This window comes from Apiospora phragmitis (genome assembly GCF_038363925.1).
Source record: "Apiospora phragmitis strain CBS 135458 chromosome Unknown utg000008l:1.0-3514335.0:1.0-3519231.0, whole genome shotgun sequence".
Taxonomy (NCBI): domain Eukaryota; kingdom Fungi; phylum Ascomycota; class Sordariomycetes; order Amphisphaeriales; family Apiosporaceae; genus Apiospora; species Apiospora phragmitis.
Genome location: NW_027117407.1, coordinates 1306498 through 1330043, shown reverse-complemented (window position 1 = coordinate 1330043; position 23546 = coordinate 1306498). Strand labels below are relative to the sequence as shown.

Here is a 23546-nt window from a genome sequence, read left to right as displayed (position 1 = left end):
CTGACCTGAGCCATGAGAGTCAGGTACATATTACGTGCAGCGTATTACGTTCCAACCGCAGAGTACAGCATCCAACACCCCTTGCGCGTTGCAAGTAGTTTTACCCTTCGAGATCCCACAAGATGGGCCTGATGGTGGTGTTGGTGGCCGAGTTTCACGTCAGATGCCTGGATGTGGTACGTTCCAAGGAAATAACAGATGACCCCTTTTCGGTCTGCCTGGTGTGACATATCATCCTGGTTGAATGGGCCTCGGAGACGCATCCAACTCGCCCAGTTCAGCCTTCGCAGAGCAATAGTGAGGGGTTGGGCCATTCTTGATCGTTCATGGATGCGTAAACAGTATGCGATTGGGTCCTACGCCGTCCAGGCTATGCTGCATGTGGGCACCTAGCGTATGAAGACATAGTCCGGGGCGCCACCTCGTATATACGACCTCTTTCTCGTCGGCATCGGCTTGTTGTGGTAGGGACGAAGACGTCAGGCTGTGTTTTTAGGAAGGCAGCTCCGTGATCACTGTCGGCTGAAACATTGTTTATGCAGAAGCTCTGATATGAGCTATCAGATGTGCTTATGCGCGAACATTTGCCCAAGGCGCCGCTGGCTTAGGGCGACACCACTTGAAGTCTCTATTGCCAGATCCTGTTTCTTTGCCCAGTGACCTTGCAAGCCTTCAGCTGGTTGGTCAACGTGACGAGTGCACCAAGGTCAGTAGATGGCCACAGTGAGACTCTATAATCCGGTAAGCCAGTACATTCACCGAAAAGGTAGAATTTTCAGCAGTGGTGTATAATGTGAGCAAAATGCGCTTTTTAAGACGGCTGTATGAGTCGCAGATAATGCTGGACTCGCCACTGCTGAAGTGATGCACTCATTGCAGACGGGCGTTGAAGGTACACGAGGGTTGTGCGAAAGCAGTCAAGCGAACGTGACAGCGCGGAGTATTGCGTTTCAAGGTTTAGTCATTGTGGCGTGTTGAGAATAGATGCATAAGAGTTGTTATTCAATGGTAATCGCGTTTTGAGAATAGAAAATTCTAGGTTGCCGAAAGTGGCCATCAGTTAACCTAAGCAATGTGGTGGAGCGAGCCATTAAAAGGCTGGGTGTATATTATTAGGCGTCTGGTTCGAAGTTCAGCGTGATTAAAATAGCAGCAGCGCCTACAAAGCGAAGGTGAAGAAGGTGGTGATGAGCGCAAAAAGTTCGAAATGTTGTGGTGTCGCATGGAAAGTCAAAGTGTTGTTCGCCAAGACAGCGCGACAAGCTTTTGATGCAAATGTCATTTGGGGACTTCAAAGTGGGCGTTTCTCTAGCATTGGGGGGACTCTGGAGCAGATAATAACGAATTGCCGTCATTACAGGATCTTAGCAGACACTGATGCTGGCGAGCCAGGCGTCTAGACGGCGCTGATGGTGGGTTGGTGCGTCGTGTATTATTAGCTAAGAAGTACCTACTGAAAACAAGCCCGACGAGAAGTATCGCAGAGGAACATGTTGTATGAACGGCCCCTGAACTTGCTTTCTTTCTTCTTATTTGGCCGGCCATTTTCCAATTCGTTCAGCGTCGCCAAAGATGTCACTGGTGACATTAGTACAGAGCACGGAAAGCTACCCCTAATATCCTGGACTTGCGCCTCCTTTTGGGAAACGTTTGGTTCCGAGGTCTGACCTCGAAGAGGCCCGTCCCGATGATGGAACGCCGAGTTGCTGCCATCCAAAGATTACCTATTTAAACCTCGTCCGTCGTACTTTTAGCAGTCGCATTGTTTCTGCCATTCGAACTATCATCGAAGCATATTGGTATTTCAGCGCAACGGTTCCGCAAGCTTAAATGGGGGGATGAAACGTCAACTCAAGTTACACTTGAGTGTGTTAATAACCGAATGAAAAGAAAGACCGATTAACAGATAGTGTGCTGGAGGCACTAGATAAAGGCACGCTGCATACGCAGGTAAGTAGGTTGGTAGTAAAAGATTGGAGATACATGGTGCGATACATTTAAGAAGCAGAAGAAAAAAGATACCTCTCCTCAGTCTGAACTCCTGTCCGAGCGACACCAACTTCGCTACTGGAGAAGAAGCCTTTATATACCTATAATACGTCGTACATATGATAAGGTATTTAACTGCTAGCAACTTGCTCGAGTCGGTTCAAATCAATTCCAAGTGCTATATATTCTAAGTCGATAGCCTCATCAAGCACATAAGTAGGTAAAAGATATCACACACAAGGGCAATCAATGAAGACGGAAGTATTTCGTCGACGGGTATATAGATTTCGGTATCTACAACGATCAAAAAGGAATGTCCCGAACCCCTCCTATTCCATCCCAGACGACAAAAGGTCGCCTGCTGGTAACCAGAGGAGGGGCCATATGTTGATCCATCGTCCATGTACATATATCAATCATCCACCAAAGCAGTGTAAAATATTCGATCTGTTGCCAAAATGCCAAAATCCATGCCCCTTGCCATTCCTCACCGTCGTCAGAATGAAGTGGATAAGAAATAATGAGTACTCCCAGCGCCGGTGCCCCTTTGTTCCCTGTCATAGGTATCCATTCCTATGCCGTCTATCGTTCCATGACCCAATGGAAAATTCGAACCAATAGCACACAAGGAACCTCTTATTCGAGGCTCTGGCGGGCCTCCTCAGCGCGCTTCTTGATGCGGTAGGCAATGGCTCGCTTGCGGGCGGCAGTGGACTGAGTGAAGGCAGCGGAGCCACCGAAGGGGCCGGCGGGGGTGTTGTTGCGGACGCGGACGACGCAGACGTTGTCGGCACCGCCAACGCTAGCGTCGCAGGTCATGCCCTGGGGCATGGCGACCTTGACGTCGAAGTCGGTCATGGTGGCGGTCGAGAGACCGGCGACGAAGCCGGGCACGTCCTGGGTCACCTCGGCCTTCTTGAAGGCGGCCATGTCGGTGCCGCCCGAGGTGCCGTCGACCATGGCCTCAAGAGGACCCGCGCCATCCTGGTTGATCTGGCGGAACTGGAGAGTGACCTCGCCGTTATCGTCAGCAGTGGGCAGGCCCTGCGAGGCACCCTGGCCAGCAGTCGCCTTCACATTGGTCTCGGCAGCGGTCTTGGTCTGGGTGCCCTTGGCCTTGGCAGCGCCGCCCTTGCCGCCAGCACCGCCGCCCAGGAGGCCGCTCAGGAAGTTCTGGCGGCGGAACTTGGCGCTGTTGACGCGAGTGTTCTTGGTGTTCTTCTGGCCAACGTTGGCGGGGATGTTGTCCTCCTCACCGACACCGGTACCGTTGTTGGTAGGGGCAGCACTGCCACCCATGAAGCTCGCAATCATGGTGGCGGCCTCAACCTTGCCGTTTCCTTGGGTGCGGCCAAGAGGACCGGCCTTGCCGGACGAAATCTCGCGGTCTCGGATAATGGCAGTGTCGGCCTGAGAACCGCAGCCATTGCTGGAGCAGTCGCGGGGTGTGCCGTCGGCGACTGTGAGACCAGGCATCTCTACTCCGTTGGCACCGACCACCTTGGTGACCAGACCGTGACCAGAGACGGAGGCGACGAGGCCGGCAGCAGCGAGGACGAGAGAGTAACGCATCTTGATGGTTGGTATGTGTGTGATTGGATAGACCGAATGGGGCAAAGAGGAAAATAGAAAAGTGGAAAGGATATAAGCTTAAAATGCCACCGGGGCTTGTGATGAAGTGAATAAGAAGGGAGGAAGAAGGAGAAGATCGAAAGACACTGCTTTGATGGTGATGATGTTTGATGATGATGATGAGGAAATAGAAGCCTTAATCTCGAGAGGAATAGGGACCCTTTATACAAGAACTGTCCGATGTCGACCTCATCTGATACTTGCACACAACTTACAAGATTGCTACCATCTTCACCGGACGAGCTGAGCTCCGGGCCCTGGTTCAACTGATGGGATGGAAGGAGGCCAACTAGTGTTGTTTCCGGCGCATGGCAAGGGATGATGATGTTTGGAGTTTCTTCTTTGCGTCCACGCTCGCAACTCCACCTTCGGAAGATGCACGGTGCAGTCAAGGCAGTGTGAAGGCACAGCCTCCCTGAACCTACCTAGGTTAGCTCCTAGAACATCTGTAAGTGAGGTAAGTGGTGGTAGAATGATGGCAGATGGGGACGTGGAAGCCCGGTGCAGAAGCAAAGCAGGCAGTCTCAAACGGGGCCAGGGTAGATGCAGTGAGCGAATCGCAAGTCCGAGCGGATAGAAACAGCGGGTGGCAGCAAACTCCTGGCCCCAGTTCGAAGGCTGGGGTTACCGTAGCAGTCAGGCAGTCCTTCTTTGACAGGCTGATGGACGAATCGCATCACAGAAACACGAACTCCAGTCTGGGAACGGAGGCGGTGTTCTGCAGTGGAAACGGAACGCACTACCGTCTTGGCAGTGATTACAAACATTTGCAGAGTCTCAGGTTCGCAGGTGGGCCGAATTGGCCGCCTAGTTGGTCACGTTTTAGAGGGGTTCCCTGGGGTGGAGTTTCCCCTACGGCCCCTACAGAAGCGCTAAAAAGGAGGCTCAAGCTTAATTCGTGGGGTTACATACGGTAGTGGAACAGTAGCGGCCGAGATGGAACCCCCTGCGTGCAGCCACGATTGTATGACATTAGAAGTGTGAGGGAGCCAGAGAGTCCTCCGAAGCTTCCAGCGTCACTGCAGCTTCTGCAGCTTCCATACGTCCATCAAGCTTCACCACGGTTCAAGGGGTAGCAAGATGAAGCAGTCGGGGGATTTTCTCTTGCCGATCTTCCATCAAAAGCACTGACGGCAGATCTGTGCTCGGAACAACCTGCAACCTGCTACAATTATACACTGCCACCCGCTATCCCAGCAAAAGTGGCATGCTCGAGCACGCTCTCCACTCTGGCGATGCAGATGCAATTTGTGGGTGATCGTCGCCAGGAACAATCCTTGGTTCGCGTCCGTTGCCCAAAAGAGCAACTTTTACAAAACCCGTTTGTTTGGTGAAGCATACCAACCAAACGCCTTGAACAGAGAGACCTCACGAGCTGACCTGGTAGCATTGATCTGCTACGCATCGAGGCCATACGGCAGTGACGGCAACGTCTGTCCCATTAGCATTACGGATTTTTGCTTTTCGTCTAATAACTTCTTTTTTCCCAAATAACCTTTGGTACCCCTTTCGTCGCATCGCAAAGTCCAAGCGGGTGTCATCTTGTGATTAACCTCCTTCTTTTCGCTCTAGCTCCGGAATAGCGCCACGTTTGAGACGAAGCCGGCCTGGTTGTCCTCCCAACTGGCAACGTCGGCGCCGTCCTGAGTGATCATGTACCTCGTCCCAACTGTGTTGAGATTGTACACGGACACCTCACTCGACTCGATGTTGAAGATGCGCGACTGACACTTGGTGCTGTTACCTTGGTCGGAACAGTGCACGTTGTTGTTGTTGAAGAAGGAGTACACTGCGAAGCCTCATTAGCATCATGTTCCAAGATAGCGACATGGTGTCTGATCACGTCCTATCGGGTCACACTGCAGGGGAGATCTCTACTTACTTCCGGCACCGTAGACCAAGATGTCTTTGCTGTCGACAACGCGAAGGCCCCAACCATCTTCGCCCTGCTTGAACTCGGGGTCTTGGTACCTCGAGTCTCGCGGGAATGGGAGGAGGGCATCTGGGTTGGGCTGGTAGTAAGCTGTCTCGATCTGGATCTGGCCCATGAACACATCTCTGGTGTTCACGAGGTTGTACTCATAGAGGACATGATGCTCTACCCCAGAGCCGACGAGCCAAACGCCACCCATGACGCTCTCGACCAGCAAGCCTCTCCCAGCATACACAGTGATCTGGGTTTTGTTGGCATCATCGACATCATGGTCAGCAGTCCAAATCCAGCAGTTCTCCATGTACAGGCCCGAGGCAAACGGGGTCACATGCACCGACATGAAAGCACCGACGCACTCCTCCTTAACGGTGGTGGTGACAAGAACTTCGGGTGTCTTGAGGCACTGCTCAACTTGTAGTTGCGACCCGGCGAAGCCTCCCACACGCACATGGACATTCCACATGCCCGAGATGGCACCGGGCTTGGACACTATGTTCCACTCGATGAGGATGGCTCCGGCTTGAGCGCCCTGGGTGCTGACAAACATGTCGGACCATTCGACATTGCCCATCTCACCACCCGCAGCACCGACTTGTACAACAGGCTTGGGGGCTTGCATGTTGTTGAAGAAGCTCCCAGACGACATAATGACTGGCAGCGCTTCTCCAATGATCTTTGAGCCAGAGGGAACGTACAAGGTCTTGGTTACCTTGTAATAACCGGCGTTGACCAGCAGAACCTTGCCACTTTTCGCTGCTTTGAGGATAGCAGCCTGCAGAGCCTCTGTATCGTCGGTATGGCCATCGCCAGTGGCACCCTCGGCACGAGCGACAACAAATTGTGAGATGGGCAAGCTCTCATACTTGGGCATGGAACGCTGATAAAAGTCCGTACCAGTCGTTAGACTGCCCGGTCGGCTGTTCGGCGTGATGTTCCCCTGGACCACATCGCGCTTGCCCTTGGGTGTGTACCGGCTTCCTTGGGCCCAAGCAGCGATCTTCTTGACTCCTGATGTGCCCTCAAGGAGCGTTGCGCCGGAAGGACCCTCAACAGCTACGCGGACGTTGTTGAGAGACACGTTCTCGAGGATCAGGGCGCCACCGGCAGACTTGCTCGGAGTGGTAAGAGCTGTGACTACAGCCTTGTCTGTGTTCGAAAACTCACTATCGAAGAGAACAACCGATGCCACGTTGGGCTCGCCCTCCTCGGTGACGGCGGTGAGGTTCAGGCCAACGGTGCAGTTAATTATCTTGAGCCCGTAATACGTCCAACCCCAGTCCCAAGACTGATCGATGGCGGTGAGGACGCTGTTGAAGGTCAGGTTGCGCATGGTGAACTGCTGGTTGCCGACGGCCATACCCTGGGCGCCTCCGGAGAAGGAGAGGTCGCTTATGAAGCCACCAGAACCCTCCGCAATAAAGACACCTTGATGTTGAGTGCCCGAGGCCTGCGATAACCTGAAGACCATGTTCTGCAGCAACGTAGCCTGCGAGACAGTCCAGTGGATACCGGCAACTTGCAATGACGACCGGACTTCGGTCGTGTCGATGATGATGTTACGGACTTGGGTCCAGAAGACGTCGGTGGCGCCCCAGCCCAGCTTACCATCCGACCCGTACTGGTTTCCATCGATGACCCAACGAGCTTTGAACTCGGAGTTGCCCTTGATGACAGGCATGCAGTTGGGGTTCCCCACAATCTGGGTGTAGTAGTAGTTGACGATAGAGTCCGAGACGATGTAAGTGCCTTTGGGGAAGTAAACCAGGGCAGGGCTAGTAGTGGTCGAATTACAACTTCCGGGACCGCATCTGTTCCCGTCGCTGATGGCACGGTTGATAGCGGCAGTGTCGTCGGTCACACCGTCGCCCTTGGCGCCGTAGTCCATCACATTGCGGAAGACCTTGTAGTCTGCCGGGTTCGCGTTGAAAGCTGCGATGCCCTGGGCCTCCAGATCCTCTGTAGGTATGTAAGCTCGGGTTTACCCTTTCACTAGACACCAGGACACATACCGAACCAATAAGCGCAGGCAGATGGCGCAGATGACGCAGAGCTTGTGGTGGCTGAGCTGCTGGCGGTGCTGGAAGTTGGAGACGACGCGGTTGACGAAGTGATAGACGCGGAATTTGAGACACTTGCGCTATATGAAGAGTTCGAAAAGGAGCTGGATACAGAGAAACCAGAAGTGGCAGTGGCCGAAGCCGAGTTCGGGGCAGTGCTCACGGACGCATCTTGTGAGGAGCTGACTGCGGAAGACACACTGGCGCTGGATATACCGACCGGAAGAGACGATGAGGGGTACGCCGGTATACACTTGGCCAAAATGGTAGATGCCGAAGCGATGAAAGAGATCCAAATGACTGGCTGAATGCGCATTGTGCAACGAATGTCCCGGGATAGAATATCCCAATTAGATTATATAATAATATAGTAACGAGTGACAGACTGTCGTCGACGACAACGAAGGCGACCAACGACAGGAGGTATTAAGGAGAAGGGAGGTAGTTCCTTGACGGGGGAGAAACTATGTCAATCCTTGCTCTATCCCTTACACTAACTCCCATGAGCAACATCAGCAGCGTTGAGCCTGCATATGTATTGTTGGACGTTGGACGTTCCCGTAGAAGCCCTCACCCCCTGGTATGGCACGATCCGCGGAAATCCCTCTGCCATGGGCTTTAGGCGGTGCATGGGAAACTGGAAATTTTATGGCGGCCTCGGCGTTCCCAAAGCGGCGGGTGTGCAGATCGAGACCCTGGGCCGTGATGATTCGCGGCGCATGCATACACTGCTAAAACGACCAAGTACTACAGAAAGCGCCTTTTTCGATGATGTGCATTTTGAATTTCTCGCCGTTGCGGTCCAGTGGGGGGTTACACCAGATTCACCGTTGATGGCAATTCTAGATGACTCTAGAGGACAAGCAGATGTCCTCGCCATCCATCTCGTAACTGCTAGCCTGCAATCACATGTCGCTCGCCCTGTCCAACTGGTCAGGCATGCGTATGCAAGATCATTTATCCCTCTGCATGCCCCGGCAATCAAGTGACAGGCGTGGTTCGGTCAGGAAGCAACTCGTAAAGACACAAGTATGGTGCGCTCGCATCGAGTCCGATACTTCGATGCAACATACTGTTCCTACTTACAAAAGGAACATGAAGCTCAGCGTTCATTATCGAAAGAGGGAGAGGAGAGGAACAAGAAGGAAATAAACTCCCACCAATGAGACCGGACGGGTGCCTAGATCGCTTCCCCACGTTGTGCTTGCAATTTCGAACGTGCATTGGACCGAAATCCGTGCTGACAGTTCGCATCCTCTCTTCCTCTACTGCAACCTCGTTATCGATATCGAGGCATATCGACTGCCGATCACTCTTTGAAGACCCTCGCAAAAGTAGGCAAACATTGAACCTCACCCAGCCAGACAGACCCTTGCCAAGTCGATATTGCAAATTGCCCCTTCCTTCGAGGATGGATGACGGTATCACAGCCAGGCACATTTCGCGGGCCTGGGGATTTGACAGCAGTGATCGATTTCTGTCAAGATTTCTATCTGGTGGCTGTTCATGCCAAGAAACCAGGACAGCCCTTGTAAAACCTTATGCGGAAGCTGGAAGCCTGCTGTTACTGAAAAATCGAGGCGCTTGCCGGCTTTTCTTAACATCTTGAGTGGGAATTGGGTTGCCCATGCCTAGAACGACAGCCAGCCAGGCCCCAGCTAGCTTTGCCATGCGTGGCGGCTGTGGTGATGGTCTGCGATCTGGATCGCTCTTATAACAGCCCAGATAGAGAGGTTAACACCAGTGTCGAGCCTGTCTTCCCTCCAGCGTCACTAGCACGAGGGACCACCATACTACCTAAAGCCACGCCATCGCTGATACGACATCTTCACTTTTGTGTGCTCGGACGGTTGCGCGCGCACTTTGGCTCGTTCTTCTGGCACCTGAAGGCCATTAGTGGATATAGCCTTCAGGACGCCAACATGCCCGCCGAGTCGATACGAGCTCTCTCTCTCCGCGAACAGTTTATGAGCTCATTCCCTGCATCCTCTACCGTCAAATCACTAGTCTTTCCAACTCGAAGGTTTCCAATAACCGACACAACTGAATGAGCTGGGCTGTCTCTCTCATAGCTGACAGATCGCGACACGGACTCTCTAGATAACGATGGCACGACAAGCGAATGGATAATGAACGCTGGGAGGAAGCCATAGTCAAAGTGGGTAGCTGGAGAAGGGATTAAAGAACATACACGTCCAGCCTCGCAGCATCTCTCGCAGCATCCCCGTAAGATCCATCGTGTCGCCCCAAGTACCAGGGCCACCTCCTCATCCAAGGTTACCTACAGGAGGTTATTTCGGGAGATATTTATCTAGTATATGCATACTCGTGTCCAAGCTGCTGCTTGAAGTTGAGACAAGAGGTTTGGTATTCCGAGGAATAGTTCAATACAGGCTAACCTCGAGCTAATCCGTGGGTCATCATCAGCACTGCTGCAATGGTGAGTGACAGCACCTAAGTTGGGCTGGGCATGATCTAGCTTACACAGCCTAGAGCTATCAATGGGTGTTGCTCTTTTCATTTTTCGTCACGTCGTCGCTCATATATACATTGTGTGTGCGTGTAAAAGCTCCTTGGACAGAAACTAATACCACATTCATTATCCACTTTCTTCGAATTGACGACATTATCCCAATGAACTAGGAAGGCACTAAGAAGACAAAGGCATTCGGTTCTGGTATCAATATGGCCGCCTATCACGTATCACCAGAAGCTGAGTCTTGTCAGCAAGTTTGGTATTGCCCCGGTTCCGAAGAGCTACTGAGGCACCGGCGCGCCCCTCAGCTCGCGCTCGCATTCTCCACCCACGCCCACCTCGCTCCCCGGGAAGACGTGACAACTATTGCTCCGCGTATCAGCGCTATCGCGTGTTGTCAGCAGATATATAAGAAGTGGACGGGGTCTTGGACGGATGTTAGATTCGAATATGAGTAATCGTTGCATGGGCACATTCAAACGTCAGCAACCTTAGCACCCCGCCGTGTAGCTACGAGTCATTCAGATCAGCCAATTTTACCCGCATCCGGGCCCTTATCTCTACCTCGAAGAGAGAATTCCCAGGACAAGTATCGAAAAAAGGAGCAAGTCTTACTTACCACTACTACAACAACAATAAACATGTCCCGCTACTTCCCGCACACGGCCTACGCCGAAGACCAGCCCCTCGCCCACACCATCCTAACCACGCACGTCCTGACCCGCGCCGTGACGACGGGTGCCGTCCTCGGCACGGCCATGTACGGCCTACGACAGCGCCTCCTCCCACTTATCCTTCCCTCTTCTTCCTCGTCTCGTACCGTCTCCAGACCAATCACCACAACAGCCCCAGTTCAGCAGCGCTTCTTCCGCGCCACGGGCGTGACCACCCTCTGGACCCTAGGCATCGTGTCCGCTGGCCTCGTGGCCCGCATGTGGGGCCGCGAGGAGATCGAGTGGCAGGACCGCAGCTGGCGACTGCTGGAGCACCGGGGCCAGCTCGAGACGGACGACTGGACGTACGGGGGCATGGCGGCCGGTTTGGCGGCGGCCGTGGGGGCGCGGGTCGTGAGGAGGCCAGGGCCGTCGGCGTCGTGGGCGCCGTGAGCGTGGGGAGCCTGGTGGGCGTCGCGGCGCGGATGGGGTACCGGTACGGGCTGAAGGGGGGTACGTTTGAGGACGAAGAGGGGGAGGAGAAAGGGGTCGCCATGAAGGTTCCATCGTGATCGATCTGGTCGGACTAAGTACCTTGTAAGAATAAAGCAGGAGCTGCTAGCAGAGTTGTGTGATCACAGACACAGGATCGCTGCATTGCCTTACTCAAAACTTTACTCAAACTGAGGAGGTAATATCAATGTTGAATTCGGCCTATTCACTCTCTATTTATATCACTTCTTCTTTTGAAAGCCAATGATCTATACCAACATTCGCATACATCTGATCTGACTCACAAGGGCCCCCTCGTTGCAGATATAGAACGGCGTCCGACTCGCTAGAGCTTCTCCCTCCCAGCCTTTAGAACCTCATCTTTCGCGAATTGATAGTAAAAGTCCAAGCTCTTCGGGTTCAAGAGTGTGCCGCTAGGCTTGATGATCTGACCTGAGACGATCTGCTTGACCGGCAGCTCGACCTTCTTCAGATTGATGGTGGTCTATGGCATTACGTACGTATACATTAGCACTCGTAAAAACAGGAAGAGGAATACGCCTATAGGGACAAGTAAGACTTGGCTTGTAAAACTTACGGGTATCTCAGGCGTCTCAAAGACGTATTTGGGCACATGTCGCTTCGAGAGGTCGCGCTTGATGGCCTCTTTAACGTCGAAGACGAGCTTTTTGTCGAACCGGTGACCGGGCCGCATGAGCAAGAACAGCATGACGCTCTCATCAGTATCCTGGGGCCTCCGCTGGCCGACGCAGACCGAGTCGGCGAGGCGGTCGGCGAAGTGCTTCTCGAGCACCGAGTAGACCTCGGCGGAGCCGAAGCGGACGCCGCTGGGGTTGAGCACGCCGTCGGCGCGGCCCATGAAGGTCAGGTTCTTGGTGGTCGGGTGCATCACCACGAAGTCACCGTGCGCCCAGACGTGGTCGAAGCGCGCGAAGTACGCCGCGTGGAACCGTGAACCGGGGACGCCGACGGGCGTCTTGTCGCCCCAGAGGCAGACTGGCACGTTAGGGAAGGAGGAGGTGGCAACAAGCTCGCCTGGCGTTCCGTCGGGGACCTCGCGGCCCGGCCCGTTGGGTAGCATGGAGTCGTAGATGGCAACTTTTGTCCCGAGACTGGGCCCCTGAGTTCCCCCTACGTAGACGGGTGTCAAAGGATTGCAGATGCCGAAACAGCCAGCCTATGAATATCATTAGCGGATGCTCGAGTTTTATCATAAATAAGGGGTAGGTAGGCGGCATTCACGATGTCAGTTCCTCCCGATATGTTGCCCAGCTGTGTGTGCGCAGGGAATCCCTTCTCGTAGAACCACTCAAAAAGCTGATCTGACAAAACCATACCGGTAGAGGTGACTATGCGCAAGTTGGACAAATCGGTAAGCTCCCGGGGCGATATGCCTGCTTTGGCGATCTCGTGCATCCATCTCGGGCTGATCCCCAGCTTGGTAACTTTCTGGTCGCCGACCAGCTTGACGAAAGTCTGCAGATCGGGCTGGAAAGGGGATCCGTCGTAGAGCACCACTCGGGCTCCGGAGATGAGGTATCCGACGCTCGAGAGATACATGATCCAGCCGGTGGTGGTGTACTGGAGCCCGACCGAGTCTGAGGTCACGTCTTCGTGCAGCATGCCCTCCTTGAAGAAGTTGAGGACCACGCCGCCCACCGAGTGCGTAATGGCCTTGGGGATACCCGTGGTACCTGACGAGTAGCAGATGAGGAAAGGATCGTGAAACGCCACTCTCTCGATGGGTGGCGGGTTAGGAGCGCGTTTTCGGAGGAAGTCATCCAAGGTTTGAGCTCGCGGGACCTTGCTGATGTCTAGTGCATCTTGGAACCGGCGGATGGAGACGATGCCCTTGAAGAAATCACATCCTTTCATTCCTGCTTCGATTTCCGTCATCTTCTCGCGAAGATCCACTCGCTTGCCGTTGTAAAGCGCGGCATCGTCCATGAAAATGTACTGTCAATATTGGCTTGGTTAGTTCTCAGATACATACCGACACATATACTCATATACACAGCCAGCAATAGCAAAGCAACAGCGACGGCAGCACTTACCCGAGGGTTGATCTGGACTGTGCGTTGCAATATGCCCTGCACGCCCATATCGGTGGAGGAGCTGCTGAAGATGGCGCCAAGCCAGGCGGTGGCGGCGAACACGACTAGCGTCTCGATGCTGTTGGCGGCGACGATGACGACCCGGTCGCCCTTGCGCACGCCGCCGGCGTGCAGCGCGGCGGCGTAGGTGGCCGTCAGCTTGCGGAACATGTACCAGGTCAGCTGGCGGGTCTCCGAGTTGCCCTCGCGGACCTCGGTCATGGCGATCTTGGTGTCCTCCTTGCCCACGGTGCCATGGTGGTCGGTGGGGTCGCTGCTGCCGCCGGGGCTGCCGGGGGTCCGGCTGCGCGACCACAGCAGGTTCTCGGCGAAGTTGAGGTGGACGCCCTCGAACCAGCGCGGGACGCTGTCGATGGGCCGGCTCTCGTCGACGGCGCGCCGGTACGAGCCCGTGTAGATGACGGGTGCGTAGCTCAGCACGTCGGCCCAGAAATCGGCCCGCTTGTTGACGGAGAACTGGTATAAGTCCCAGAATGTCTAGCCAGGAGAGGTCAGTCGGCGCCGAAGTATATATATAGACCATTCATGTAACATACCTGCAGGTTGAGGTTGTGCCTTCTGTTGACCTCCTGCATGAACTTGTACATTTCTGTGTCCCGGGGGTCCGGGTGCTCCCAGAGCTTCCGCGGCATAACTTCGGCCATGGTGTCGTCGTTGGATGTGTCTTGATGGGATGTTAAGGGTTATCCTTGAGTTATGGCTCGAGGATATAATAGGCGCGTACTTTTAACACCAGAGGTCGTCCTGATCCGACGGTTCCGCGAATAGAGGACGGGATCACACACTTTGTGTAGGTCAGCAATGCAGTGAAACGTCGGGTCTGCTGCTAAGACACCCAGGCGCCTTGACTTTCAAAGATCGACAACGAACGAGAGACGCGGGATGAAGAGAGAAAAAAGAAAAGGAAAAAGCCGGGAACCACAACAGTTCGCACATCCTAGACTGCCATTGACTTTGAACTGAAGATTACGACGGAAACCCACTCCCCCTTCAACCACGCACGCTCAAGTTGGTTGTGTCCGTTGGTGGGCGATGGTGGTGAGAAACCCTCCTACAATTAACCCCCCGCGAATCCCCCGCAGCTTCCCCAATCGCTCTCCGCACATACACTAATGTCCGCTGGGGTTACGCGGGGTTCTGGGGGTTCTAGCGAGAAGCATTTGAGCTAAATACTCATGTTGCTGTTGCCGAGGCACCCCAACCCACTTCAAGTGTTCACTTCATATTTCTTACGCCATTGGCCACTTTATTAGGGATTTCCATGGATTGATTTACTACAAGAACCTACATCCTAGTCTTCATTCGCTACTTAAGTAAAGTAGGCGGGCACCGGTTGAATATCTCGGATCGGCACGGGTAAATAACATTCGCTCTAGCCAGTGACCCTTTAATCCAAGCCCAATATGAGAACAGCAAGACCAGGTCATCGTCATGGGAGTCACGGAATGTCACCTCGGCATGCCGATCGGGATGCCGACCCCACCTAGAAGCACCTCCATTACAAACACCACGACTGTTTCCCCCCCTCTCGTTATGTACTTATGCACGTAGAAGCTCCGTCTCCGCCAGCGGATTCAAGTCCAACCTTCTGTGCTGGCATTTGATCTCACCAGGGCAGCTGTGGTCTAGGTGGTAGTCATTTCCCTCGCCATTTCTCCGATATGTAGGGTAGCACTTGCTGACAGCAAACAAGGTAGGCGAGGAACCGGTCAACTGGATCAACCCCCGTCCCCGGCCCGGACACTGACGATAAACCTATGTACTCGGCCTACGTATCAGGAGTTTGCTTCAGCGGTCCCAACTTCTGCTATGTGCATTGGAACCACACCACCAGCAGAAACCTGACCACCAGCCGGTGAGTCGCAGTGTAGGGAAGTTTGCTGTGATAATTGTGCATGTGTCTTACTAGGAGGTAAGAAAGTGAGGACTCTGGTTGACTGAACGATCGTCAGCCACCTGCTAGCTATCTAAGGTATCGCTGTTTCGTCATTGCTCAGTCATGAACAGCCTCAACGAGCACGGAAGCGTGTACGTCGGATCAAGGGTGTTATGCGTTTTACTCGTCTCGGAGATTCTCCCGCTACTTCACTGCCTCTCGGTTGAGCATCGTTTCGACAGGTATCTGTGGTGGATGTACCACCGCGGTGAAACTGTACGTACCTTGTTCCTGGGAGCCGTGGACGAAGTTCTATTGGAGTCGGAAGCCTCCCGAGTACGCGAGATGGGCGCCAGATACTTGGGAGATTCAAGCGCGCCGTCGGGGTACCATATGGGTTCCCGCCGACTAGCAATGCAATAGTCGGATATCGCACGACACCGAGTCGGGTTAGGTCTTCTTGGCACATGGGGTTTCGGCGAGTAGACTTGTCAAGTCGCCAGGTGTGACAATGTTCTGCATATCATACAGGGCAGGGGGAGGGGGGATGAATCGATATAGGCCCTTCAAACAGGTTTCCCGCTGGCTCCGCCGCTGCCTGTTGGGCGTGGAAATCTTCGGAGGCTTGCTAAGGGGGAGGGGAGGGGGAGACGTGAGTATAGCGCCACATAGGGAGGGACTGCTTGGATGTGATGGGTCTCAGATGCTAACGCCTCCTTCGCTTGGGAACCAAGTTGGAGAAGAAGAGAAAAAACGAAAGAGAAAAAGAAAGAAAGGGTGAACCCAGTCTTTATAGACCATCTACTGTCGAATCAGTAGTACAGATGATATGCTAGTGCTCGGCTTCTTTCCCTAAGGATAGGGGCTGATCAGTAATCCGTTCTGCAGTGGCGCTCCTGTGTCACATGACTACAGGCCACCATCGGCCCCGGCTGCCAGGATCTGGCATTTCCAGTACATATGCACATATTGAACAGCACCAGATGAGACATGTCAGATGTACTTGGCTGGGCCCATCGGCCTGCACTGCTGAAGAGGGCGTGGGGGTTATCTGATCTGGGCACAGATAGGGGATCTTCATGCCACGCATCCCTCAGTTCTTGTCATCATGTCTAAGTCGAGAAGGAATCGTGTACTTTACATGGGTATTCTATGTAACGGATGCAACATACCTGGTAGGTTCCATCCCGAGCGATAACAAACACAACGGATCTGCAAGCAGAGATCCCGCATATTTGGTTAATATGCCGAATTGGAATTCATTGGACAGAAGTAAGTTGGCTACCAGGTATGCTAGCGATGAAGGAGTGCTTCCAGATATCACCCTCATGTATGCAATAAACACGACCTGATCTAGCTGAAATGCTAGCTCGGTTGCCTTCTCACTCGTCTTGGCCTTCTGACGGTGTAGTGTGTACTTATGCACGTCGACTCTATCGGAAAGCCCATGCGGCAGCTCACCCATCCCCTGTATCTTCATCTCTTGAATGGCACCATGATCTTCTCAATATACATGCTCATATTCGCTTCTGAAGCCCTGGAGACCGCATTAGGTGCGTCCGCCATCGCAGTTCCTGCATCTGACTTGGTCATGAGCCGGTTCTCCTTGGAAGGTGGTTGCTGGAGATATGCACGGAGGCAATGGCTCGTGGTAGAACCGTGCTTCGGCTTGCTCTTGCTCTTGCCCTTGGTCTTGATCTTCTTCGCAGGCTTAGGGGAGGTAGAGGAAGCAGAGGAGGCCATCGATTTAGCTATCTTGTGAGCGCTTTCGGGGGAATTGCCTACGAGGCACGTAATAAATGACGTTAGCAGCATTCCATCAATACGGTGTTACATGCCGGATCGAACAGTCACATACCCGTTCTGCTGACAGATTGTTGAAGACATCGCCAGACAAAAAGAAAGAAACACACTGGCAATATTGAAGAGGTCCTTCGTCTTCGCTGGACTCGACTGTCGTCTCTGTGAATCCCCCGAATGCTTCACAGCGAGGCCAACACCGACTTTATACATGGCCCTCCTCCTCCCTACTTCTCTTCCCGCTCTTGGCCGTCTCGAGAGATCAATAGGGCTTGGATGCGTATGGTGCGGACGGCATGGCAGAAGGGACTGCACATTCGTTCTCTGCTGTCTGTGAGAGGTCCAGATGAGACCATACCGACGCCCTCTAAAAAAGTATGATGAGAGTATGATGACACAATCTAAGCCTGATCAGCCATAAACACGGGCTGCCCTTCGACAGAGGCTACCTAGAAGCACGCAGGATCCTGCTTATAGCGGGAATACGGTGAGGTTTTCCTGGCCCCCCGAGACATAAGCGACGCCGGATCCGATGAGAACCCATGTCCCCAGATCCGGCAGGCACTGTGCCGCTGCAACCCAGCCGGTGGCGTGGATAGTGCGATCTCTTACCCCTACTGTAGTTGATTCACCCGCGGAATGACCAATACGGACTGTTCCAGGACGTATGACAGGGAATCAACCCCCACGTACCATCCCTGGATTTATTATTGAATACTTACAACCTGCCATGCAACGTGCGACGACCTATTTCCCTGAGGGATGAAGCCTGTACGTACCCTATCCTAGGAACGAAACAAGCGCCGCTGGCGAACAATAATTCAAGGTCGAAGATTCAGTTGCGGTAAGCTACCGAATATCATTTGCCGAGCTCTCCTGGAAGACGTTCTGCCTATATATGCGAAAGAGAGCAGCCAAGCCCCGTGAGATCGTCATCACCTGCACACTTCCGAACACACCGCCTACTACCTCCAAGCATCTCCAGAGTATCTTCATCATCCACGCCAACACTTTCCTCTTCCAGCTAGATGCAGGCAAGCGATTCAATCGAGTCATTGGAGCCATAACTATAAACAGTAATGGGTTTGGTGGCAGAAAGTCTCCGTCGGTAGAGAGGCCAGAGCGGCGACTGCTCCTTACTTAAGTGTCAGTAGCCATTAGCCGTTTCGGCTCTCTTCATAGGGGCACACTGGATAGCACAGTAGACTTGTTACTTCAAAAGCAAAGATAAGGGGTATATATTCTAATATGGTACATTATTATGATGGCCTGTTTTCCCGCGTCGGAGCATCTGTTTCCTCCTTATGCCTTCTTCGACCAGCATATACAACTCATCATTCCAGTTCGCGTTATACACATCCAGCTTTTGGATTTCCTGTCGCAGCTCCTCGAGACCGGGAAGCAGCGGCTGCTTTTCGTCCCTCCAGGCCTGGTCGCATAACTCCTTGACCTGGACCAGGCTGAAGTGATTCCGACGACGCACCGACTTCGTTAACTTCTTCATGGGCTCAACGCTCCCGTATAACTCGGCGAGTCGGAGGATGATGGCCTTTCGAACTTTGTTCACCTCGATGTTCACGCCTGCATCCTTCAGCGTACGCACGACGGCGATGACACGGACAAACTCGACACCGCTCGTCGCGGCCTTCCTCTGCAACTGCAGCAAAGGCGCTTCGGCATGGACATCCGAAATTTTGCGAAACGACCACCGAATCAACGATTGTATAACCCAGGGGTTAAATATCTGCGCGAGTGGGTGATTCGGCCTCGACGCCGGTGTATCAATTGGTATGAAGACACCCAAGAGCTTCGGTACACCACGAAGCGGTCGAGTCATGGCCTCGGGCAAATCGCGGACAGAGACAGGTATGAAACCAGGCCGTGTACCGTGCCACTTTGTATAGTAGTTGATGATATCTCGCATGATCGGAATAATGTACTTCATCTTGCCCTGGCGACCAAAAGAAATGATGAGCCGCTGGTTGATATGAGCAGGAATCGGAACATCCATCCGACGCAGTGTCCACAACAAGCCCTGGCAGAATCTCACATCATGCGGCGTCGGTAAACGAGGTGAGGGGAATTCCCTAATCTCCTCCGAAGGATGTAGAGGTGCATTGATCTTCATCAATTTAAATAGCTTCTTCACATGCTTTGGATGCAAGCTAATTCTCCAATGATGCATATCACGGAGGACGCGTATAATGTTCCAGTGATCTTCTATAGCAAGAAAAAACACCAACATCATGTTCGCGGAGGCCTCGCTTGAACTCGCAAAAGTAGCCAGTCTTGTAGCAAGCAACAAGTTATAGGTTCGTATATCGCCAGACGCTCTACTGGAGTCCATCAACTTGGAATGCAATTCTATGTCGTCGAAGACATCCGGATGTAGATCGCATTGAAGGAGGTCTAAGAGAAGCTCAGTGTCGCGGCTCTTGGCAAGATGCTGTATCGATTTCACGTAGTTTGATTCGGGAGTGAAATTCCCAGGTCCCGGAGATGGCCGATACTCCTCAGAACGCCTTCCGGGCTCGGATCTCTCAGTGCAATCGACTGTAGTGAGAGGGGGCCGATCTGCTGGATGCCCAAGGCTGAGACGACAAAAATGGCAGTGTCGAGGCTGACCCAGGAACTGGCAAACCACCGGGCACCGAGTCTGTCATTGTACGATTTGGAAGTGAATCCAAACGTACCCCCGTGGACGCGATTCATGAACTCTCGGGAGACTTCGAGTTTGCTCAGGTTCACCGTCCTCTGTAACGTCCTCGGTGCCGTCCGTCTTTTGCTGGGAGCTGTGTTGATCCAACGTACCCATAGCATCCAGCTCTATTTCGGACCAATCTTCCCGTTCCTCGGGATAGTATCCTGCATAATATCTCAGGAACGGTCTAGCCGGCGCGTAGAGTGTTGGCCCGTCTCCAACGCGCAAGCATGTCTTGTGCCACAATCGTGCCAACCGAGAACAACCACGGGCATACAGGTAAGGCACCACCGAGTCGTATACGTGCCGCTCATGGCTTGTGGTGTATAAGCGCGGAAGAGTTCCAGAGTCATTGAGGACCTCGTCTGTGCAGAACTGCTTTATCAGGCTTGTAAACTCGCCCGAGGAGGGCCGGAAGTTTGGCACGAGGCGTACGTGCCACCGCAAAGCTTTTCCATGTTCATGTGAGCGTAGATAGTATGACATAAAGCCCATGTAGAGGTTCGGCCATTCGTTATTGTGGATTTTCTTCATCCATTCCGCATAGACTACGATGTTATCGAGGAATCGCTCATTGTCGTATCGGAGGGCTGTCTCGAGAATAGTCTGCCAGAAGACCAGTGAGGAAGTCTTGTCGGTCTTGTAGAGTGCTTTACGACCCCACATGCCACTCCATAACCTGTAGACACCATCATCGCCGTGATGTCTCTGGAGATAGTCCAGGAGGCAGTACCATAGCTCGAAGTCGTTCTGATTCTCGAGTTTGTCTACCTGTAATGGCAGGTGATAATGTTTGGCTGGCCCAGTGCGGGTAAAGTCCGACTCTATGGCCAGTCGACCGGACTTTAGTGAAAGCCGCTGCCATTTCCCAAATGATGCACTCTGCTGCAACGGACTGATGGTGGCATTGGCGTCTATATTATGGGAAGCGAGTTTATCGCTGGGCGAGGGAAACGGTTCGAGCATGGTCATATCAAGCGTCGATGGCGCAGTCGCCAGATCCCGCTTCCATGGTGTCGAGAGCGCATCATGGCGGCGGTAAGCTGGTCGCGCCAGAAGTGATAGTGGTGTATGGTGGCGGGTTGGCTGTAAGCTGGAAACTGGACGTCGAAGCTTCACATCTCGAAGGGTTCGGTTCACCGGTCGCATTACTGCGTCCCATCACGTTACTACCGGGCGTGGAACCAAAGTCGATCACGCAGCTATCATCGCATGCTCCTTACCGGGTAAGTAAGGGAAAAGAAGGAAAGCCCGATATGTTGTTGTATCTCTGCAAGTCGATTCGCATGCAGAGCGGGATCGAGCTCCGGCCAAAATTTTGGATTTGCAGTACCGCGAACTGCGATTGGCACAGATCCCTGCATGTACTCTTTTTTGAACCTGCCAAGCGTGCCGTCATGGCGGTCCCTTCCCTAAAAGCCTTATCGGTTGCAACTCGGCTATTTGGCCAGGTTAGTCATTCAAAGGAAGTGGACCCATCGAACCACTTCGACTTCTGCGATTCAAGCTTCCTTCCCTCATAGCAGCTCGTAGCAACAACCACCTTCAACCGCCGAATATAATCCATCCGTTCGCCAGTCACACACTACCGCAACAACCTTCAAGATGGGGTGAGTAGCAAGAAGCCCGTCCGCTGGATTGGCTTATCGGGTCTTCACTGCTCAATGGCGCAGCCTGGGCTTGCCGCCTCCGCCTCTTCCCAATCGTGGCCGCCCGACCGTGGTCTCACGCTCTGCCACTGCAAAAAGACCTCCCTCCAACACTGCCAAGTTCTTAGGCTGACCCAGATCGCTCCATAGTCTCGTCGACGCTCCCAACCGTGTGCCCGAGCACCAGAAGTTCTACCAGCGTGCCTACAAGCAGCACACCCGTCTCTGGAGGATCGTACGTTACCCATATGCGCGCATGCAGATGCCGCGGACCCCGGGTTGGCAAAGGAGAACACACATATTGACACAGCAAATAGGGCAATCGAAGCAGCATCTTGTTCCTTCCCTACCAGGTCTGCCTCTGGGGTACCTTCGGCGGTATGTCCGAATGCCCCAGAATATTGTTTGCAATTGGAACTAACAGCGACTATAGCCACCCTGTACATGTTGGGCCGCAAGGCATTGGGCCACAACACCTGGTTTGGCAAGGACTAGAGCAGAATTGCATAGAACATGTGCATAGAGGGTGCTGGGTTGCAGAGGAAGAGGGGAGAGGCGACTGTTTTGTGTCGGTAGGAGGAACAAATAGACTACAATCACACGAACGAATCATTTTCTTCAGCCATATCTTTCCACCCAGTATAGCATCGATCTCACGGTGAAATTATGCGTTTGATCCGAGCCATATCTCATTACGCCTGCACTACCAAATGAACTCTCCACCAATTGTAGGTGTATCTAAAATACGGGGTGACGACTTGGTCAAGCCAAGAAAATTGATCCGTATGATCCAGGCCAAATGCCAATAAAGATCATTCCTCGGACTGCTAGGTCGAATGTGCAGCACCAGCATCGGGGTCAGGGTGCATTAGTAGCCCTCAGCGCCAGGTGCCTTCTCGTCCTTTCGCAAGCTCGTCAGCATCTCACGGAAGCGTTCCTTGCCCGATCCGGCAGCGCCTCCCTTCTGGCCCTTTCCGCTCACATCAACCAGTTTCGAGATGCGCTCCCAGCTCGTGCCGCCCGAGGTGGTGTCGTCCTGGCTGGCCATGAACTGCTCGGCCTCCTTGCGCGTCTGGGAAATCGTCTTCTCCTTCTTGTTGTTGTAGTTCTCGTAGAAGTCGTCAATGTTCTGCTGAGCCTCCTTAACGGTCTCGGCCTTCTGGGCAGCAAATTTCTCGGCCCGTTCGGCGTTGGAAGCATCGCGCTTCTCGCGCCATTGCTTGATGACTTCGGGCTCCTCCTCCTCCTCGGCGGTAGCGGGTGCGTACCCTGAGCTGTAGTTTACCGAGGGGGCAGTAATCGCACCGCCAGGGGCAACTTGCTATTCGGGGTGTGATCCGGTCAGTTGGTATTCATCATGGATTCGTAACCCAATGCGTTCAGGCTTACCTCGTTGCCGGCGCTGAGATCGGGGAACTGGCTCTCGAACTGTGCATTCTCGCCATCGCCACCTCCGCCCAGCAAGTCGTCAGATGCGTCCTGGAAGGCGGCGGAGTCGTTGCTGGTCGCGAATTGCGTCGCATCGTCGCCGAGAAGGGCGCGTTCACGTGCTAGGAAGTCGTCGGCTGATGGGGATTCGGCATCTCCCTTGATCTCGGTCTGGGCTACAACATGGAGAGGTTAGCACCGCATCGCATTGGGCCCAAGGAAGTTGTCGTGTCTTACCACCCGAGTCGAAGTCGTCCAGCGACGGGAATCTGTCCGCCATGGCTGCTGTGCTGCAAAGGTGTAATGGGGAACGGCAAGGTGGTTGAAATGAGTGTGGCACGTAAAGTGTAACAAAATTGGCCTGCTTCCTGTCTGTTTGGATCGGGGTAGTTGATGGTAGGAAGGAACAATCTTGAACGAAATACAAGGTCGACTATTCCAGGTGCTGCTACCTCAAGGCATTGAATGACAAGGTACCTACCAACAGTACACGAATGCGCTGTCGTCGCAACGCAAGGCCAGTTTACCGCTTGCGACTGGTTGCTTGGCCTAAGCGGCTGCTAACAAATGCTAGGTACCTACCTCCTTAGCTCCTATTCAATTGATTGCCCGTTAATAAGGGGGGCCTGTAATGCCCGTCATGTACACACGGTCGGCTGAATAATTATCCTAATCCCGGATTGATTGCAGTATTCATACCTCCTAAATCGTATGCAACAAACAGG

At 53.4% G+C, this 23546-nt stretch overlaps 9 protein-coding genes across 9 annotated transcripts; 2 read left to right on the top strand and 7 right to left on the bottom strand.

Moving 5' to 3' along the window:
• Window positions 1-2625: 2625 nt before the first annotated feature.
• Window positions 2626-3561, bottom strand: PG994_008844 (uncharacterized protein; the record flags this gene model as incomplete). The annotated part of the gene is made up of 1 exon (XM_066860253.1): window positions 2626-3561. One exon carries the CDS (start codon window positions 3559-3561, stop codon window positions 2626-2628), a length of 936 nt encoding a protein of 311 aa, XP_066713842.1.
• Window positions 3562-5189: 1628 nt separating this feature from the next.
• Window positions 5190-7439, bottom strand: PG994_008843 (glycoside hydrolase family 55 protein; the record flags this gene model as incomplete). The annotated part of the gene is made up of 2 exons (XM_066860252.1): window positions 5190-5410; window positions 5504-7439. The coding sequence occupies 2 exons, from the start codon at window positions 7437-7439 to the stop codon at window positions 5190-5192; spliced, it is 2157 nt and encodes a 718-aa protein (XP_066713841.1).
• A 49-nt stretch (window positions 7440-7488) lies between these two features.
• On the top strand, window positions 7489-7919 carry PG994_008842 (uncharacterized protein; the record flags this gene model as incomplete). Its single annotated transcript, XM_066860251.1, has 2 exons — window positions 7489-7516; window positions 7576-7919. The coding sequence occupies 2 exons, from the start codon at window positions 7489-7491 to the stop codon at window positions 7917-7919; spliced, it is 372 nt and encodes a 123-aa protein (XP_066713840.1).
• A 3067-nt stretch (window positions 7920-10986) lies between these two features.
• On the bottom strand, window positions 10987-11307 carry PG994_008841 (uncharacterized protein; the record flags this gene model as incomplete). Its single annotated transcript, XM_066860250.1, has 1 exon — window positions 10987-11307. One exon carries the CDS (start codon window positions 11305-11307, stop codon window positions 10987-10989), a length of 321 nt encoding a protein of 106 aa, XP_066713839.1.
• A 271-nt stretch (window positions 11308-11578) lies between these two features.
• Window positions 11579-14011, bottom strand: PG994_008840 (Acetoacetate-CoA ligase; the record flags this gene model as incomplete). Its single annotated transcript, XM_066860249.1, has 5 exons — window positions 11579-11737; window positions 11831-12430; window positions 12496-13209; window positions 13308-13844; window positions 13904-14011. 5 exons carry the CDS (start codon window positions 14009-14011, stop codon window positions 11579-11581), a joined length of 2118 nt encoding a protein of 705 aa, XP_066713838.1.
• Window positions 14012-16719: 2708 nt separating this feature from the next.
• PG994_008839 (uncharacterized protein) lies at window positions 16720-16986 on the bottom strand (the record flags this gene model as incomplete). Its single annotated transcript, XM_066860248.1, has 1 exon — window positions 16720-16986. The coding sequence occupies one exon, from the start codon at window positions 16984-16986 to the stop codon at window positions 16720-16722; it is 267 nt and encodes an 88-aa protein (XP_066713837.1).
• A 1300-nt stretch (window positions 16987-18286) lies between these two features.
• On the bottom strand, window positions 18287-20893 carry PG994_008838 (uncharacterized protein; the record flags this gene model as incomplete). Its single annotated transcript, XM_066860247.1, has 2 exons — window positions 18287-19634; window positions 19737-20893. 2 exons carry the CDS (start codon window positions 20891-20893, stop codon window positions 18287-18289), a joined length of 2505 nt encoding a protein of 834 aa, XP_066713836.1.
• A 456-nt stretch (window positions 20894-21349) lies between these two features.
• On the top strand, window positions 21350-21888 carry PG994_008837 (uncharacterized protein; the record flags this gene model as incomplete). The annotated part of the gene is made up of 4 exons (XM_066860246.1): window positions 21350-21354; window positions 21532-21628; window positions 21711-21771; window positions 21827-21888. The coding sequence occupies 4 exons, from the start codon at window positions 21350-21352 to the stop codon at window positions 21886-21888; spliced, it is 225 nt and encodes a 74-aa protein (XP_066713835.1).
• Window positions 21889-22261: 373 nt separating this feature from the next.
• On the bottom strand, window positions 22262-23101 carry PG994_008836 (uncharacterized protein; the record flags this gene model as incomplete). The annotated part of the gene is made up of 3 exons (XM_066860245.1): window positions 22262-22714; window positions 22783-22997; window positions 23059-23101. 3 exons carry the CDS (start codon window positions 23099-23101, stop codon window positions 22262-22264), a joined length of 711 nt encoding a protein of 236 aa, XP_066713834.1.
• Between the last annotated feature and the right edge of the window lie 445 nt (window positions 23102-23546).